The 19,710-nt window shown below is 35.9% G+C and overlaps 1 protein-coding gene and 1 pseudogene across 1 annotated transcript in view; one reads left to right on the top strand and one right to left on the bottom strand.

The window, feature by feature from the left end:
- LRPPRC (leucine rich pentatricopeptide repeat containing) overlaps window positions 1–19,710 on the bottom strand; it is a 99,428-nt gene that overhangs the window by 5,566 nt on the left and 74,152 nt on the right. The window contains exons 29-35 of the mRNA XM_070379656.1: window positions 19,538–19,643; window positions 14,815–14,941; window positions 9,086–9,174; window positions 5,271–5,475; window positions 3,341–3,480; window positions 3,096–3,211; window positions 596–670 (exon numbers count right to left, since the gene is read on the bottom strand). Of these exons, the coding sequence (XP_070235757.1) occupies window positions 596–670; window positions 3,096–3,211; window positions 3,341–3,480; window positions 5,271–5,475; window positions 9,086–9,174; window positions 14,815–14,941; window positions 19,538–19,643 (858 nt within the window). The remainder of the gene's footprint in view (window positions 1–595; window positions 671–3,095; window positions 3,212–3,340; window positions 3,481–5,270; window positions 5,476–9,085; window positions 9,175–14,814; window positions 14,942–19,537; window positions 19,644–19,710) is intronic.
- On the top strand, window positions 16,616–18,350 carry LOC102285455 (heterogeneous nuclear ribonucleoprotein A1-like; annotated as a pseudogene).

Here is a 19,710-nt window from a genome sequence, read left to right as displayed (position 1 = left end):
AACATTACAATTGGCGCTCAGTTTAGAACTTTATAATGTGCCCAATAACCTAAAAACAGGGTTTCTGGGGCCCACTCACAGGTAAAATCGAATCTAAAAGGACAGTTTTGAAATATGCTTTTATTCTTTTTCTTTTTTTAAAATAAACATCAATAAGACTTGGTTCTGTTTCATACACACACACACACACACACACACTTTTAGTATAAATAAGCTAAAGAGCTCCTCCACCTCGCGGTTTCTCCCTGAGTGACCTGACAGGAGGCACTCTGGAGCAGGCAGCTCCCTCAGGCTCTGCGCTCTTGAAACTCACCCAGCGACCCAAGCAATGGGATTTGTATCTTACATTCCTAAGGGTCCTTTCTTGGGGCTCAATGCACTGCATGAACCTGTTTTGCATTTCCAATACAACCAAGGAGCCAGAATTGACTTTGCATCAATATAAAAAGTAAACAAGTTCAGGCCAGCAAGTGTTCAATCTCTATAGCATTTTTAGAAAAGGTCCTGAATCAAAAAGCTCTTCTATGGTACTCAATACCTTTGAGCAAGACTAGCTCATAGCATTATTGCCTTGGCAGCAAGTACAGCACCTTACCTTTCCTGATCTCTGAGAATTCCTAATACAGAACACCAAGAGAATCGGGATTTGTTCAGCGATTGCACCACACCTCTAAAAATTGAAACATTATTCAGTAAGTGACGGTTTTGATAAACAAGGGGACCAAGGTGAATATTTCCAATTAAGAAAGTTCACAATAATATAGTAATGTATCATTACTAACAGGAAGGCCTAATAGTCAACCAATTGTTTCAAAGCAAAAAAAGAAAACAAGTGCAAGCTCTGCCAAGCTTTTGTGAATGTTGTCCTCGGCACCGCAAGTATAAAGTTTGTTTAAAAAGAAAAGGGAAAAATTAAACTAATGCTTCAACAACCACAGAATAAGGTTTAGGACTGCAAAGAAAGAGGGAAAAAAGAAACACTATGCCTCTCCAATTATACTGCCAAGCATTCACAAGTGAGCTAGGGATCATAAGGTTAATTATACATTTAATAAGGTGTCAGGGAGATAACTGCTCGTTTCTTTATAAAAATTAAAATGTACAAAGCAAGTTCTCTTTAAAGTATAATTACCTACACTTATGCATACAAAAGGACTGATTTCAATCTCTCTATTTTATAAAAGGCTTTCATTGCAACAGACAGCCAGTGCTTGAGAAAGAGACAAAAGTTAAACTCAAAAAAAAAAAAGTTTATATGACAGACCAGCTAAATCAAGTGTCTATCCCATCTTAGATGCTATAGTAAAATCAAATATGGCAAGACAATATTTTAGTTTACATTCATCGCAGATGTCATTCTCTTAAGTTTCCAAAAGCACATTGCTCTTTCAAAGCTTTAAAACATTGTCAATACTAAAACGACTAGTATAAAAAGAACTTTGGGGACACACAGAACATTTACACTATAAACGGATGCTTTCGACATCTGTGAACAAGGCATTCTTCACTACAGTAAGAATAATCTTTAACTGTTTGGCAGGCAGGTAAAGAATGGGTGAAGGGCTTACCATCTGAAACCACAGTCTATTGAAGGAACAAACATGCAAAGACGATGCTGTTGCAGCAGCACTTGGCTGCCATAAAGCGCTCTGGACAGGCTGCTGCGGGCACATGCAGCTCTGAGGGCGGCCATCACATCCCCAGTGCCTCCCACCCTGGGCTACTAAGTAGAGCCTTGATGACCATGGCTCAGAAAAAGCTTGTAAATGAAATACCAAGTGCATCTTTCTAAAGAGCTATTGTAATAATGTGTCACAGCTGAATGAATACTCAGCTAGACATGCATATACCTGAGTAGGTACACTTAGGTATGTACCATACAAAGATAAAACATGAGAATTTACTCTTTTCAAGATAAAGCTTTTAACACAGAAGGCAAGAAGATAGAACAATGAAAAGATTCTTGAATCCCCATTATAAATTGCCATTTCTGTTTCAAAAAAAATTTTTTTAAGGGGAAAAAAAAAAGTAAACAAGAAAATTCTCAAATAATTCGAATTTCTGTCTCTCCAGGAACAAAAGGAAAAAAAGCCTTAGAGGCAGTGCCAATTTATACTTTTCACAAAACTGTTAACACAGAGAAATTTCTTAGGAATTCCTTTTACAAATGGCTTGGATTCCACTCTCGAACTGGATGACCCTTCAGGATCACAAGCAGGTGAGTTCACTTTCTCCTTCCCTATCTGCTACCTAAGATGTGTCACAGCTAGCAAAAACACAAGTGAATGTAATACTATTTACTATCAGAAATTGGTCCCAGGCCTCAATTTGACACAGGGAGTCTACACAAACACAGCCGTTGGCGGGATCACGGTGACTGTTTGACTGCCACCTGCTGGGAAGGGGCTCCCTGGCGGTGCCTGTTTGTGTACATTACCAGTGGCAGCTCCGATCACCCACCGTTCTGTCGGCACTTGGCGCGGCTTTATATTTAGTGCTGTTAAAATGGCATGAATGCAGTTGTCTCCTTCCCTGAAGATTGCTAATTTAACTGAGAGTGCGGGCCACAGAGACCTGCATTTGTCATTTAATGTGTCTGTGACACACAAGTGAATAGAAAGCAAATTTGACTCTTAATAAATCTTGAATAAGGCACCAAGAGTGTTTGAGTATTCAAGAGAAGCAGTACTTGCAAAGCAAACATTTCCTACTTTTTGTTTGCAAACTGTGTTGCCATGGTGACGCACAGTATTTAGAGCGCTAGAGAAATTAAACTAGGAAATCAAAGGAACTGTTTTGCAATACCTATCTGCGCTGAAACATTTGTCTTTAAATCATTTTGGCAAAAGATGTCTCTTTCCACCCCCATTTAACTCTAAAGACATTTCCAGTCCAATGTGGCATCTTTAAAACCAGCAAGCTGTAACATACAATCCAGTCCTTGTCAGGTAACCTTGATTCACACTGAATTTAAACGTGCTAGCAGTGCTGCACTTCACTTCCGGTCTTCCACCACATACCCAACCCTAGTAATTTCTCAGCTGACTTCACACAAGTCACAAAGCCTCACTGCTCCACGTGTGGTGGGTCATTACCTGCAGGAGAGCTCTGGCATCATCCACCTTGCCTGAATCCACAAGCTGAAGGAAAAGATCAGTTACAGGTTTGTAAACTGCAAACTGATTGGCCAATCTCTCCGCCATGATGCTTACTGAAAAAAAAAAAAGGACAAGAAAAATCTTTCATTTAAACAATGGTATAACTCACTCACCAAAGACAGTCAGTCCAGACAGGCTAGAGAAAGTGCTTCTTTGCTCTCCGACCAGAAGAGCTCACTTACTCTTTTCAAGTGCTGGTTCCAACTGTCCCTCTATGACTTTTCGGAATAAGTATGCCAAGCCAAAGTACTGAGGGTCCACGGTTTGGTTCTCTGAAGTAAGCATATTTTCAATGCTTTCTATTGCAACATCTATGTTATTACTGTAAAAGAAAGTAAAATAAATTATAAAGAAATATTTGCTTTTATATTAACATCACAGGCAGTTTCAGTACAGGTAATTTAGTATTTACACATGCAAGCACTTTAGGGGAAAAAAAGACAATATATTTATAATTAACCAGATAAAAAACATTATACAAGTTGAACCAAATTACATTTACGTGACAAAGGCAATCACGGGGTGCTTTATGCTGCGACAAACAACTGAAGCAGCTGCTTATTTTAAAACACTGCTCTAGAGAAAAGAACAACCAACTATATACAGAAGAATTAAAGACAGTAATTTAAAAAATTACTGTATTTCAAAGTTTTGTTTTTGCAGCTGTTTGGATATGAAATGAAATCTTTTATACTTTATACTTTGGCGTTATAATCTATAACTGGTCACTACTGCATGAAGTAATAAAGATAATGTTAATCTCAGGATTCTTAAAATTGCTGATGATGTCTGCAAAAGGTACATTTTCAGGTCTCTCAACCCACAGTCACAACAATTTGTTCTTTTCAGGTGATATACAACATTCGAAAAATATTCAATTTATATCAAAGTTCTCTGAACAAAGTATCTTCATACTTCATTCTTAAAAAATTAATTACATGGCCTTATTAAACAACTTATGATGAAAAGTATCTTTATGACTAACTTTTTGGTTAAGGTGCTCTTTAACTGATACTTTACAGTTTATGGTATGGTACTCCAAATCCAAATAATCAATTTTATGTTGGAATTATCACCTGAAACAAGAATTCTCTTAAAATGAACCCCATTACAATAAATTTTTCTTAAGGGTTTTAGTTAGAGAATTATTTAATAGTCAATTATATTTGATAGTTAATAAAAACATCTCCACATCATATAAAACTCTGATTATTTAACATTTAACATTTAATGTAACATTTAAAATTCATCCAGATCTTTCTTAAATAATTTTCTGGAATTTTCTAACTTAAAATAATAATCACATTTTCTTACTAAAGGTAAAGTTAAAAGTTCTATATGGGGAAACAGTTTTAAAACGGGGAAAAACCAAATAACTTCTGTCCAAAGAAAGAGGAAAAAACAAAAACCCCATAAAAGCCAATAAGACATTTCAGTATCACAAGCCATTACCTGTATGTAAGAGTAATTGCTAACGAATATTTTTTTCCCTAAAAGCATGCAGAATGTCAATTTCATAGTTACCCACATGAATCTTTAACTTCACCAGTGAGGCTAATAAAAATCAAGTTCTTATTTATTTCTAGAATAGTGATTCTCAATAAGCAATCTAGAAATGGTGGTAAGAGAATCACCTGTAAATACCTCCCTCTGTGTGGGTGTGTGTTGACAGGGGTGGATGAACAGGAGAGTGGACAAAAGAGAAAGGTGTGTTTTTAACGAGCTTGCTGGGCCCCCCATTTCATGATGTTCTGGCAGAGTGTCACTGTCAAGTGTTGCTGACATTCGAATGAACTTATTTTTCACTTTCGTAAAGAAGTGTTTCAACAAGGGCCTGGCATGTATGAGTGAGGAAAGTTACCAACTGTGGGGCAAATTTTATGAATTTGAAAATTTTGATCAATGTTGTTTACGATTTAATTTACAGCTAAAACATATTTTGTAACACAAAATTATTCCCTGACAATTATAAAATAGGCAGCAACTGACACACTATTTTCTCTACAGTTGACACGGTTTCTAATAGCCTGCCTAGTTTTTAAAAGGTGGTATTTGAGATAATGTTCCTTCCAGTGTGTACAGTGAAAGAAAATAAAGTTTGAAGATACTCACTTCTTTATTTGTGCTAAAGCAATGTTATTGATGAAAACCATACGAGAAAGTCCAATTGAATCCTCGAGTCCATTTACCAACTTCTGAATGTCCTGTACGCTTTCTGTATCACCCTTCAGGGCACATGCCTGAATAAGGCGGGTCACTGCTAATCGAGATGGTATCTGGTCCAGATCTAAGGCTGTTTTTAGTGTTGTCAGAGCATCTATAATAGAAAAGCAGGCGACAGTTTTTCTTATATGAAATGTACTGACAATACAGTTTGAGAACTAGCTTTTAAATATGAGCACCCAATGACTATACACAAAAAGCTATTAATACTTTTATTCTATATTAAATATTAATACTCTATGTGAAATTTGAAAAAAAAAAAATTTGACTATATCATAGACCAGAGAAATGTCTTCTTTAAGTCACACAGAAAATGCAAATGTTACTGATAGAAAGCAGCTTCCATTCAGGGATAACATTTAGTGACAAATTTCAAGGAAGTTGACAAGTTTAGAGAAATATAAATAAGGAAGAATTTAAAAAATTACAGACTTTCCAAAACTATGTAACTTTTACCCGCATTCACACTTCCCCAGATTTTATTACACTCCAAAGATTCATGATTATCAAAAATCTTCTAATATCCCAAAGATTCTTTCTTGAAAACAGTATCTCTTTCTAATCCAAAAAGGTTTGATCATACAAGATGAACAGCCAACCTGGAACATTCAGCTCACACAGAGACAAATTTATTTTACATGATTAAATACCATGCGGATATTTTCTTGCACTGATTTTTCAGAGAAAAGAAACCTTATCAGGTTCCCAGGGAGACTCTCCAAGGGAGTTTGTTTTTTTAATATCAAACTTACAAGTATTTGATTATGGATAAATATGGAATATCCTTCTGAGTTACTCACTTAAGTGCCAGAGTAGCAAAATAATTAAACTAAATACGTGGTGGACTGGAGGGAACATGTAATACTTAACATAACAATCACTGCTACCGAAGAAAACTTCATGGCTCTCTAGCAATTAAGGCAATGCAACCTACACAAAACTAAGACTCTCAAAGCAGCTTTCCAAATAAGAACAGTCCATCATTAACAGAAGAATAGGGAAACGGTAATAATTAAACACACTATTAAAAGTGACACGATCAAAGACATCACAAATTTATATTTATTACTGAATAAAAAATTTATTGTTACTCCAAATCTATACTTTAAATCAGTGATTCTTAAATGGGGAAAGGGAAAAAAAGGTTAAAAGGTATATTCAGTAAAATTTTACAGATACATATGAACACACAGGAAATAAAAAATTTTATCTATAGAAAATAGGCTTGATAAAATCTTCTTAACTGGTGGTCATACACAGATAATCAACTTTGGAATATTCATATTAGCCAGCAATACTGTCAGCTAAGAGGGCTCTTCCTACAAGTAGATCAAATAACAGTTACGATAATCATGTTGATGATAGTAACTAGCATTTATCAAGTTTTTATTACGTGTGTTGAGCACTTTCTACACTCCAGACACAGATCAAGCAGTCACACTCACAACTAACCTTCTGAGGTACCGAATTTATATGTGGGAAACTAAGGTACGGATAAATAATTTCCTTCGTTTTTTTAAGGTCATACTGTTAGACACCAACCCAAGAACTTAACCACACTGGAGCTTGCATCTACAGATGCGCATGTGTGTCAAAGAGTGAAGGCTCGAGAACAGATCACCATATGTCTACCCAAAGGAAGCAGGAGACCTTGGAACTGAAATCATATTCCCATACAGAATTTGCCTTCTGTACAATTCATGACTTCTGAGACATCAAAAGTGGTTCCCATGCACACCCTCTGCCCCGAGTAATACTCATTATATTGCCAAGTTCTGATGTATCAGCTATTAATATTCCACAACAGCATAAGCTAGTTAAATTAGATTAAGACTGAATTGGCTTTATTCTTCTTCCTGCTTTAGATGGAATTGAAAAAAAGAAACCTGAAATTTTTTTTTTTTTAATTGGGAGCTATAGTCAGCCATGGACCACAACTAAGGTAATATGGATAGTGCCAACACCATCCTGCCCTTGACAGTGACCATTGGAGGTTATCAGTCGGTGGGAGGCACGGAAAGCGGGCTCATGACTTCTGCTCTCAATCAGTCTCCAACTGAATAGATGAAAACAGATGTGAAATTATATCAGTTTCTTGTTGTTTTCACAGGATAACCTAACATACAAGTAGGGTAGCAGTCAATTAAACATTGATCAGATTCTGCTCAAAAAGCAACCTCTTGAAATTAAAAAAAGTATTTTATCCTGATCTCTATGTCTACAGAAATATAAGCTTTTTACAAAAATGAGCTTATTGATATGGGGAGAAAATTTAATTTTTTGATGTTTTAAAATTGTTTATCAGGGACTTCCCTGATGGTCCAGTAGTTAAGACTCCACACTCCCACTGCAGCAGGCATGGGGTTCAATCCCTGGTTGGGAACTTAAGAGTCCAAATGCTGTGTGTAATGGCCAAAAAATAAAATAAAAATACAAAAAGTAGAAAAAACTTGTTTATCATTTCTGCGTTTAAAAGCAACTTGCCCAAAAGCCTTTGCTACTGAAAATGAAAGCTTTTAAAGTTTTAATAGCAAACCTTACAACACTCCATTATGACTAAAGGCTGGGCTGTTTAATGCGCTGGTCCTGCCTATAGAATACTGAAGCAGCAATTCTGCAAAGGCAGAAATCATCGCTTACATACTCAGTCCTCACTAATTAGGAAGACATCTATATAGTCTAATACATCTAGGCATTACAGGTAACATTAAAGCTGCACAATTAGACAGCAACTTTCAGAGATGTGAAATTCTATTATAAGCATGCAAGTGAAGAATAACACCATTCTCACAGACTGAAGAGAAAACTAGGTAATATATATATTCAACAGTTAAAAAGCTGTTTCAACCTTCCTTAAAGAGTTCCTAAGTAGGTTTTGCTACATCGGCAAAAACTGTGGTTTTTGGCTAAAATTCAAACATAAAATTAAATATGAACAGATGCTTATCTAAATTAAGAGAATCATCATTTTTCCCCCTTGGGAGCTCATTCATAAGCCCATCCCATCCATATCCATCCCTTTGCAAACCCATAAATAGCCTCTGCCAAGCAAATGGCCCCATGTCCCAATCCTCCCCAAAGTCATCTCCAATTTCTCTGGTGTTATCCTCTTAATATTCATTTAAAAACTCCAAACTCCAAATAAACATGGTATCTTACTGCTGTTGGTATTATGAACTATTAAAAAAGTATTAGATTAAGTTTTAAAAATCAATATTATAATCATTTGGTGCACAATCCCACACATTTAACACTCAATTTAACTCATTTGCTATCTCACACACAACCAACACAATATGCAAGAAACAACTGCTGGGAATTGTTTCAGATGCTCTAAAGTATGTTAATTTCCAAAGCAAAAAATGACTTGTGCTGTGAATTTTAACGCACTTGAAAGCCTGTACTTTCTCTCGTTCTGGAACACAAATTTTGCATGTCTGAAGAGCTGTGATTCATCTTAAGAAAACCCATCTTGTGTTAAATGGAATGGAAACTGGACTAAGTGGTCAAATGACAAGTACATTCACATTCAAGCTGTATTATAAATGCATGTACAGTAATTTACGTCTCTCAGCTACCACAAAAGGCTCTTGATAAGCAGGTAATTTGCTAAATGGACTCCTTTATCCAAGTATTCGAAGGGCGTTACAAGAAAAATCTGCAGAGGCATTAATGTGACGTAAAGGTCAAGCATTGTGACATACCTTTCAAATAATCCCGCCTAACTTGCGTTATGATGAGGAGGCTGTTGGCAGCATCGTTCAGTGTGAAGCCCTTGATGTGGGTCTCAGCGCTAAAAGAAGCAGACATTTAGAAAGGAATTACTGACATGCTTCTGATACGATAATAAATGGTTGAGCACCAAGGTGAAATTATAAAAACTACTGTTCGTATGTTAAAAATATTGCTGCAAAATATCGACCTGGAGACAGCTTTTGTGTTATCCTGTCAATGGTTATAGAAGGATAATTTTTTTTTGCATTCTGACAGATGACAAAGTTGGAAATGAGCAACAAAAGAAACAAAGTACAAGATTTTTTTTAAACAATCGGTTCAGATTCTTGAATGCTGACATATTAGATGACTAAAATAACTGCATGCCCTGCATTGTTCTACTGTATCCTAAGCGGGATACTTTTTCCTTTTTTTCCGACACTCACCGTAATTTATAACATGTAAAACTAGTCTTTCGGCAACAAAAATGAACATTTATTTTCAGCACTTTATATTTTAAATATAAACTAAAGCGTATTATTAGCACCATCTCATTCAGTTGATTAATTTTCAAATTTCTGTCATCTAGATACATAGTTTTTAAAGGTGAACCTACTGCAGAACTAAAACCACGGTTACAGTAAAATGTAAGATTTCACATAATCTTGTCCCAGCCTTAAATTTGAAATCCCCCAACTTTTTAAAACTCAAGGGCAAAAACTTGCTTTACTTATGACTAAAACCTACATGATTTAATAAAAAGAAGGAAAAAAAAACCCTAGCCAGAGATGATCTGTTTGCTACACAGTGTGTGTATCACCTGTATTGAAATTTCAGCTTCCTTAATGCCCCTGGGGTTCATCTCCTGATCAGGAAATCTCCAAAGGTCAGAAGGAGCAAAAGCAATTGCTGCCATTTGCCTTCTCAAGCTCAGTGATGGTCTGGCTGCTAACAACCTTGGCCTGCCGACACGAACATCTAAGCTGAGCAGATTGCGAGAAAAGCAGGGTCACTGCTAAATTATTCTCATCAATCCCAAGAAAATCCTCCAGAACACCGTGATGTGCCCATCCTCTCAGTCACTTCCAGCCTCTGGGGATCCCCCCTGCAGTTCCCGGGTGCAGGATTTTCTTATTCCCCCGACGATCCTCTTAATCCCACCAAAGCACCCACTGCTCAGTTCGACTTGTTTCCTTTGTCCCATCTGTCAAAGCTCTTAAGTCAACAACTCGTGCATGAGACTATAAACTGCAGACAATAAAGGATTTACGTTCTCAATCTCTAGCACGATTAAATAAACAAGGAGACACTATTAAAATTAACCTCACTTCTTATGCCAACATTATTACATGTATTATACGATACTTACGTGAAAATATTAACTAAAATTCATTAAAACCACAAGGTAACAAAACTTCTGACACCACTTGATGTCAAACCTTTTGAAAATCTCAAAACACAGAATATTTTTCTTTTAATAATTTCTTCCTATCTCAAGAAGGTATGTATTCAATACAAATTTGAAATTGGGGATAAACAGGAAGAAAACTCTCCCCAGGTCTATTATATGCTGAATACATACACGTTTTACATATAGAAACTGACCAATCACAACCAAAATGTTTCAAACTGACAAAGGGAGAAAACTACAAAGCATACTGATAACTTTGCAACGGATTCACTAATAGAACAAAATAAGAGAAGTTTACTTCTGATTCTTAATTATGATCTTTCCTTTCGGAAAAAAAATCTAGTAGAGATGTCAGATCAAACTTACTGTGATGATGAGAATATTTCTTATTCATGTCACCCAATAGGGTAGCCACAAGTAACATGTGGCTACCTGGCTACTGTGGTGGAGAAATGGAAACTTTAATTATATTTAATTTCAGTAATTTAAATTTAAGTGGGCAGTTATAGCTAGTGGCTACTGGATTGGACAGCACAGAACTATAGATATTTTAATTTTTAGAGCTGCCAAAATAAAGGAAAAAAAATCACAGAGAGAAAAGGGTATCAATCTTTTAACTCACAATCAACTGCAAAAGTTAATCTGTCTTAACCAAAGAAGATAATATTATAGGGAAAGTTTCATCTTAGAGATTTCAAAGCAATGACTGGTCTATGGATTGTACTTACATAACATGCACGTGGGGCATTAGGCAGTGATCAGAATTTATCTTACTTTGGATAACAAAAACTGGCCAATCCAGTAAAAAGCATCAGTGATTGATTTAACATTATTTTTAGACAGAATAAATAAGCTAGTAGGAACAAAAGAAAATAAAGTGCTATTCTCCAAAGATAAAGCAGAGCTATCACCACATGATTCTCAAATTTCATAACTATACAGTTCAGTGTTAACAAAGATTTAAAATAACAGTTTATATAACCCTTACTGATTTATGAATAAGTAGTTCCCCTCCTCTGAAAAAATTCACTATACCTAAATTTTTTTTTGGAACACGAAGAAATGTATTTCTAACTAAAAATGAAAGAACATCATTCTTTCAAAAATTTTAAAGGCATCTGTTACTTTTGAGGTTTCATTACTTGTTGGGAAGGTTAAATAACCTTCTTAATAAAACTGAAGAAATCTCATTAGTAAGTAGTCAAGTGAATCTGTAACACATTAGAGACAGCAAAGGTATAGCAAAAACAATGACTGCATTAGTTCAACGGGGAAACAACCGTTCTTAAGAATGAACAAGTGGCATCATGTAGGGAACTATAAGAGACTGCTATTTATGGAGTAATGTGAGAGTAATAGTGCCAGAAAAATACTAGGGGTACAGCCACTTGCTACAGTAGCTCATTTGGCCAGACCATATTAAAGTAATGATGGCTCTAAAAAAAAAAAGCAACAATTCTGTTTCATTCTGATCACTGATGCAGAGCTGGAAGTGGAAAAGATGACCTAGTGGAATGTTGGTAATAAACCAGGAAACCAATGGAGGGAAGTTACAGGACATTCCTTTGGTAACAAAGAACTGGAACTCTAACTTCCACTTCTGAATTCCCAGTCCAGAGGTATTTTCAAAACTACCCAATGCAGATCTAACCCAAGATACAATCCTTACAATTATTCATAGTTAGATACAACATTTTATTGGTTCAAGGAAAAGGATGTGCGCAGATTCCTAGATTAAGTGCCTCTGGGCATTCGAAAGCTTTGCACCTAGGATTCTCTTTTGCTCACACAACTACATGGGGAAGCCATCTACAAAACACTCCCCAAACGGTAACACAGCAAAGATGAAAGTGACCTCAGTAGTACAGCAAGGGTTCGTGAAGATGCAGAGAGGGACGGGAGGAAAGAAGATAAGCCTACATTTTACAGGCTGTGGACGTAAGTGGAAATAGATGGGATGTGCTTATGACCACCTTCTAGGTCAACAGCTTTCACACTTGTTTGATGGAGATTCTCAGTCAGACATGGTAAAAAAATGATGTGTTACACCACAAACCAGCACACTAATATACTACACACATATAACAGAGAGCAAATGTTCACAAAATATCTTTACTACATGGAGTGCTTTGGTGTTTTCTATTCATTAAAAAAGATGTTGATTCTGCCCCATTGAATAAAATTCATCATCTACTAACTGGTTACAAATACAATCTGAAAAACGATTCTAGACCAGGGGACTTCAGTAAGAGTATGCACACTGTGAGAATGCTCTAGGCGATGCAAGAAAAGGCTTGTGTCTACTTTTAAATCTTATCCTCTGAAAAATTTCTATTTTTGGACTATGTTTTATAATATATTTACATATCATACAGTAGTGCAGCTCACTGAGAATGGTATGTGATCAAAATGTTTAAGACACAAGATTCTTGAATCAGCTGCGATGTCTAGTAAAATGCAGATTCTTGGGCCCTACCCTAGATCAGGCGAGTCAGAACTTCTGGGGTGGGCGGAGAGGAACCTGTGCTACCAGAATGTGAGGTTCACCGTTCAAGAAGCAGCCAAGTTACAATGAAAGAATTATATAATCTGTGCTTTGAGGAAGTATTTCAGAGGTCTTTGTGGCCAACCTCACGATTATAAGACTTTTGAAAAAGTTTTCTTTGTTTCCATCTCCTCAGATAATCTCAACTCAAAACTCTCAATATCCAATTCTCAACACAAAATGTCCCCCTTTTTTTCCTGCTGTCCCTTCCTCCCAAATCCCTGTTGCCTCAAAAATACCTTTGATAATTAAGCATAGTGTTTAGTCAATACTTTTTTGAGAACAGTAACTTTTGGAAAAAATCTGCACCTCCTGGATGACTTCAATGGTTGTAGATGACAGGATGCTGTTCAATGTCAAATTTTTCAAGTCACTAATTGAGGATACACTGAGTATTCCTGAGATAGATAATTTAATTACTAACAGCAACTGAGTAAACACACAAATGAGACATAATGCATTAAGAATCTAACCTTAAGTCTTAGTGTGGCTGTTCAATATCAAATATACAAATGACTCAAGATCATAGATAAATATGATGCATGGGTATATCCACATACGTAGCACTTATATGTACATATTATGAATGTATATATATACACATGGCATGTGTATATATACAGAGATATAGATGTATTTCCATACACAAGTACAATCACACACAACATATTTTTCAAAATAGAATATCAAAACATAAACAGTAAATATGGCCCTATGGTGCCTAACTTTAACATAACACTAATATTAACATCAGGTTTTCCAGTGAACTCCAAGAATGGCAAACATCCGTCTTCTATTCAGGATTCTAATATTCCAAAAGTGCTGCAACTTAAAGATTTTGAAGGCCAAAAATTAGCCAGGAAACATCATTTCAAAACTTGCAATATACTAGGAACACACTGACTTTTGCCATTGAAAAATAAAGCTATTGACTCATTAACAGGACAGGTCTACATACCAGAGCAGGTAACCTTGATCCACTCCTTTCTAGGCCCTTCCTCATTATTTACTTAATTTCTGAAGTTAATTCCTTGGGAATAAGACAACTGAGTCAGTTAACTAACACATCAGGGAAGAAAGCTTTACTTTTCTGATTTAAAAAGTATTTTACTCTAAGGAACTAGCCAGAGAGACAAAACCATTACCACTTACACACCACAAAACAGGTTACAAAACAAGAAGGGACAGAGAAAAGGTATTTAAAATGTGCTGAGTACCATATATTTTTTCCTACTTCACCCTATGTCTTTCAATGCCTAGAAGAATTAATGTAAGATTTATTATCATTTCATTACAGAGAAGAAAAACTGAGGTTCAGAAATAGGAACAAATTTTCCAAAGGGCTTTCAAGTACAATTCAAAGCCTTGCGTAAGTTCAAAACCCTTGATGCCTTCATATATTAGGCTGCTTCCACCATAAAAGGTACACAGATCGAGCTGCTGAACAAGAAATAAAACAGATACCTATAAAACAAAACAGAACCCTCCTCCCAGAAAAACCAAACTACTTTTCTGTATATGAATAGCATACATGAGTTGCGAGGTTCTATACGGTAAAAATAAAATAAACTGCAGTGTGCAGGACAAATAAAAGTTCTATCTTTTGTAGTTTAAAAACCCCCTTAAAATTAAAAAACCATTTATATAATTCCTATGGGTAGTTGAAGACAATTAAGCAACTGTTACTATAATACATTAGAAAAATCCTAATTATAGGTTTTTCTTTTTTGAGTGTGAAGTTTAATAAATGAACTGATACTTACAAATCTTTCACTTGCATTGCTTGCGTAGAATTATCCTTCATCAAAAGTAAGTTTATAAGCCTGGCATAAGCTTCATTGTCAAACACAATGTTTTGCTTTTTTGCTGTCAGGAAAATATTAAATGCATCTATGAAGGAAAACAAAAAATGAGATGACATTATTCTGAAATGGCAAAAAGGAGGGGGAAAGCCCTGAAGCAAAGCCCCAAACTCCCTATTTCTGCTTCTTTTAATACTCACCCAGTACACCACTCTAAGAGATACATACTGACCAAATAAGCAGATGGTATCACTGTTCCAATCTTTAAAAAAGTAAGGGACAGTTTTGGAAACTACTACTTAATTCCAGTGGATGGTAATACAAAGGGCTTCCTTTTACAATGATTTTTTCATACTAGCTCTCTAAAGTCAATAAATTATTTTCATGGCAGTAAAAACAGAACACAGCTCTTCTGAATTTGTTTGTCAAAAGATCCCAGTTTCAAAATAAACTGTAAAATGTGTGTTAAAGTCCAAATAAACCAGGGGTATAATTTAGATTGAGGGGAGCAAAAGATTCACTTTAAAGCAATCTTTAATCTATAAGTGGGTGGTTACTACGGTTAACATTTCAACACAATAGCATTAAAGTGAATATAGCCTATAATTCTAAAATTAGGAGATCAAATTATTTGGCTACGACAGGACTTATACAAAAACATACAATTTTCAAATATACAGATATCTAACAAGTAAACTAAGCAACATTTGTTTGACTGATTAACAGTTTTATTTCACTTGTTCACAATAACTGTCAGTGAATGAAAAGATGTTACCAAAAGAGAAGTAACTACACTTTTCAGTCACTTACTTTTCTGAAATAAAATTGCCTGGCTATAAACACCCAACTGAAACTATAATCCACACTCTGTTGTGTATAAACAAGTCACAAAAAAGGTGGGGCATAACGGAACTATCACTCAAGACCTTTTATGGATATAAAGCTCCATGTAAAGAAATACAGAACACATAACTAGGAATGAACATGATATTAAAGCTCAGAAGAATATTCTGTGCTACTTTAGACATTTCTTAACAAGCAGGAAAAAAAAAAAAGAAAGCCCAAGCAGAAATTATGCTTGTGTTTACAAGTTATGGGAGCATGAACTAACCCTTCAATTAAACTGAAGAGACAATACCAAAACCTTAACCTTTCAAGTTAAATTCTGAGAAAACAAGAGAAAAAGATATGACACTAATATTTGCATCTTAACTAAGAAAAGACAGACTTTATCATTCAGTATATAATGCATATATTTTTCTTTAAAGGTAGCTTAGAAATTATGATGTATTGTAATTACTGGCTACAATAGGTTCACTACTTTGCTAAGTGAAAATTTACAGTAAGTACAGTCTGAGTACTTAAGATCAACAATGTAATACAGAAAAGCTTACTAGTTGTTTTCTAAAATTGTAGTCTTGAATTCAGTTTTCAAAGTACATTTTGCCAAGCATTTCTATACAAAAGTAACTAAAACCTCTTGAATTAACAGAATGAAACCAACTAGATAAATGCATATGGTATATTAAAACTAAAGCAGGGGTATATCTTTATATTTATAATGCATTATATTTAGTTAACTGGTTAGATGTTTTTACTTAAATAAAAACAACTAAAAAAAGGCAATATATGGAGTTTTGGAATCTTAAAATAGGAAGTATACACTAAATGTACATTCATTTCAGTTAAATCAAAATTCTATTAGAATATTTAAACAGTATCGATAATAATGAACTTTAGGTTTAAGAGATACATGGCAAAAGACTCAAGGATGTATTAGACTGAATATGCAGCCAAAGAAAGTAACTCAGAAAGAATAAAGTTATTCTGCAGGATTGAGAAAGCTTAAAAGTTTAGCTTAATTCCTACTTCAGACACTGTATATCTGTGTCACAAAACCTGTCACAAAATTTCTAGTTAAGAAATTAAGAGTGAGATATGTTCGTTATGTTCCTCCTTTCTGCCCATGGACGCCGCCCCGAAAGCATCATTGAAGTCTCCCCCTCTCCACTGCCATCATGTCTAAGTCAGAGTCTCCCAAAGAGCCCGAACAGCTATGGAAGCTCTTCGTTGGAGGACTGAGCTTTGAAACAACTGATGAGAGTCTGGGGAGCCATTCTGAGCAATGGGGAACGCTCACAGATTGTGGTAATGAGGGATCCAAACACCAAGTGCTCCAGAAGCTTTGGGTTTGTCACATACGCCACGGTGGGAGGTGGATGTGGCCAGGAATGCAAGGCCACACAAGGTGGACGGAAGAGTTGTGGAACCAGAGGGCCGTCTCAAGAGAAGATTCTCAAAGACCTGGTGCCCACTAAACTGTGAAAAAGATTTTTGTTGGTGGCATTAAAGAGGACACTGAAGAACATCACCTGAGGGGTTATTTTGAACGGTATGGGAAAACTGAAATGACTGAAATCGTGACTGACTGAGGCAGTGGCAAAAAGAGAGGCTTTGCTTTTGTAACCTTTGATGACCATGACTCCGTAGATAAGATGGTCATTCAGAAATACACACTGTGAATGGCCACTACTGTGAAGTGAGCCCTCTCTAACCAAGACATGGCTAGTGCTTCATCCAGCCAGAGAGGTCGAAGTGGTTCTGGAAACTTTGGTGGAGGTCGTGGAGGAAACCTCAGTGGTCAAGGTGGCTTTGGTGCAGCCATCGTGGTGGCAGATATGGTGGCAGTGGGGATGGTTATAATGGATTTGGTAATGATGGAAGCAATTTTGGAGGTGGCGGAAGCTACAGTGATTTTGGCAATTACAACAATCTTTACATTTAGGACCCATGAAAGGAGGAAATTTTGGAGGCAGAAGTTCTGGCCCGTATGGTGGTGGAGGCCAATACTTTGCCAAACCACAAAATCAAGGTGGCTATGGTGGCTCCAGCAGCAGCAGTAGCTATGGCAGTGGCAGAAGGTTCTAATTACTGCCAGAAAACAAGGCTTAGCAGGAGAGGAGAGCCAGAAAAGTGACAGGGAAGCTACAGGTTACAACAGATTTGTGAACTCAGCCAAGCACGGTGGTGGCAGGGCCTAGCTGCTACAAAGAAGACATGTTTTAGACAATACTCATGTGTATGGGCAAAAAACTTGAGAACTGTACTTGTGACTAATTGTGTAACAGGTTATTTTAGTTTCTGTTTTGTGGAAAGTATAAAGCATTCCAACAAAGGGTTTTTAATGTAGATTTTTTTTTTTCCCACCCATGCTGTTGATTGCTAAATGCAATAGTCTGTTCATGATGCTGAATAAACGTCTTTTTTTTTTAAGGTGCTGTGTAAAGTTAGTCTACTCTGAAGCCATTTTGGTAAACTACTCCAACAGTGTGAAGTTAGAATTCCTTCAGGGTGATGTCAGGTTCCATTTGAAATTTATTTACAACCTGCTTTGGTGGAGAAGCTATTGTCTTCAGAACCTTGGTGTAGTTGAACTGACAGTTATTTTGTTGTGACCTGGAGTTCACCGTTAAAAGGGTCACCCTTGCCAAGTCATGGAGTTCTTTTTTGGTTATTAATGATTGTTGGCATATCCTATGCAATATATTTAAATTGAATTATGGTACCGATACAGTTATAGATGGGAATGAAGCTTGTGTATCATCTATTATCACGTGTATTCAATAAAAAATTTAATACCCTCTTGGGAAGAAAAAAAGTTAAGAGGTTCTATAAATTTCTAAACTGATGGCTTTCTATGGAAGAGAACTCAAAACTGTCAATACTAGAATGAAAACAAATCTGCTGCATAATGGTTAAATTATCATAAAGCATACTTGGAAATCTAGATAAAAACTGGAGAAATTAGAGATAACAGAAGCATTCTACAGAGAAAACTTAAGTGAAGAAAATGGAAGTAGTGCATGATCTGGGAAGAGTATGATGAAGTCTAAATGAAAACATCTAGAATGTGAAAGGCAAGCTTGTAACAGAGGGTTCAAGATAGTCATAGAAATTTTAAAGTAGTCTTAAGAGAGGTAGGCACACCTTCTGGAAATATTACCACTGAAAAAAGGGAAGAGCAAGAAACGGGTCTCATATCCAGCCTACAACCTTGAGATGTTAAGCAGAGATACTGTATGAAGCGTGAAGTCCTAACCGTTTTTTGCTTTCACATAAAATCAAAACATGTAACAAATACATTTGCCAAAAAATTTATGATCACGTTATTTTCAAAGTGCAATTTTGATAAAATAACATCTATTTTAGTTTTCATTATGAAAAATTTCAAGTGTACAGAAAAATATAAGGAATAGTATAATGACCCCTGCCATATACTCATTGCCTACATCTAATAAGCAACATGTTTCCTGATCTGTTTAACCTTTAAACACATGGCTCCTGACTTAAATATTTTATGGCTTACAGCTTAAGTATTTTAAAATGAATTACAGAAATCTTCAGTTTTTTCATTTCTCAATACTTCACTACTGATCTCAAAACTCAATGACATCTATAAATCATAAGCTGTTATTCTATCTAATATAAACATGAGAGTGATTCCTTAATTACCTACTACTGAGTCGACATTTAAATTTTCCCAATTGTACCAAAATGTCTTTGTTAAGTGAAAGAAAATAACTAATATATACAGAGAATTCCATCTCTTCCTAAATCACTACTGACTTGCTGGGCTTAGATCCCACGCTGCTATCTAAACGAAGACCCCAGGGCACGTGTTTACCTTTGTTTCTCCTCGTGCGGCAGGCATTCAACAGCTCTTTCTGGAGATTAACTTCTACAGGTGAGGGTAATGAAGTTGGGGAATCTTTTTCTTCCTCATACCACAACTTAAAAATAAAATTATTCAGTTAAAGAAAAAGTGGTAAATACAGCAACCATTTTCAATGTAAAGCT

Source organism: Bos mutus, chromosome 11 (genome assembly GCF_027580195.1).
Source record: "Bos mutus isolate GX-2022 chromosome 11, NWIPB_WYAK_1.1, whole genome shotgun sequence".
NCBI classification, from domain to species: domain Eukaryota; kingdom Metazoa; phylum Chordata; class Mammalia; order Artiodactyla; family Bovidae; genus Bos; species Bos mutus.
The sequence above is the reverse complement of the archived record's forward strand: the minus strand, read 5'-3'. Positions and strand labels throughout refer to the sequence as shown.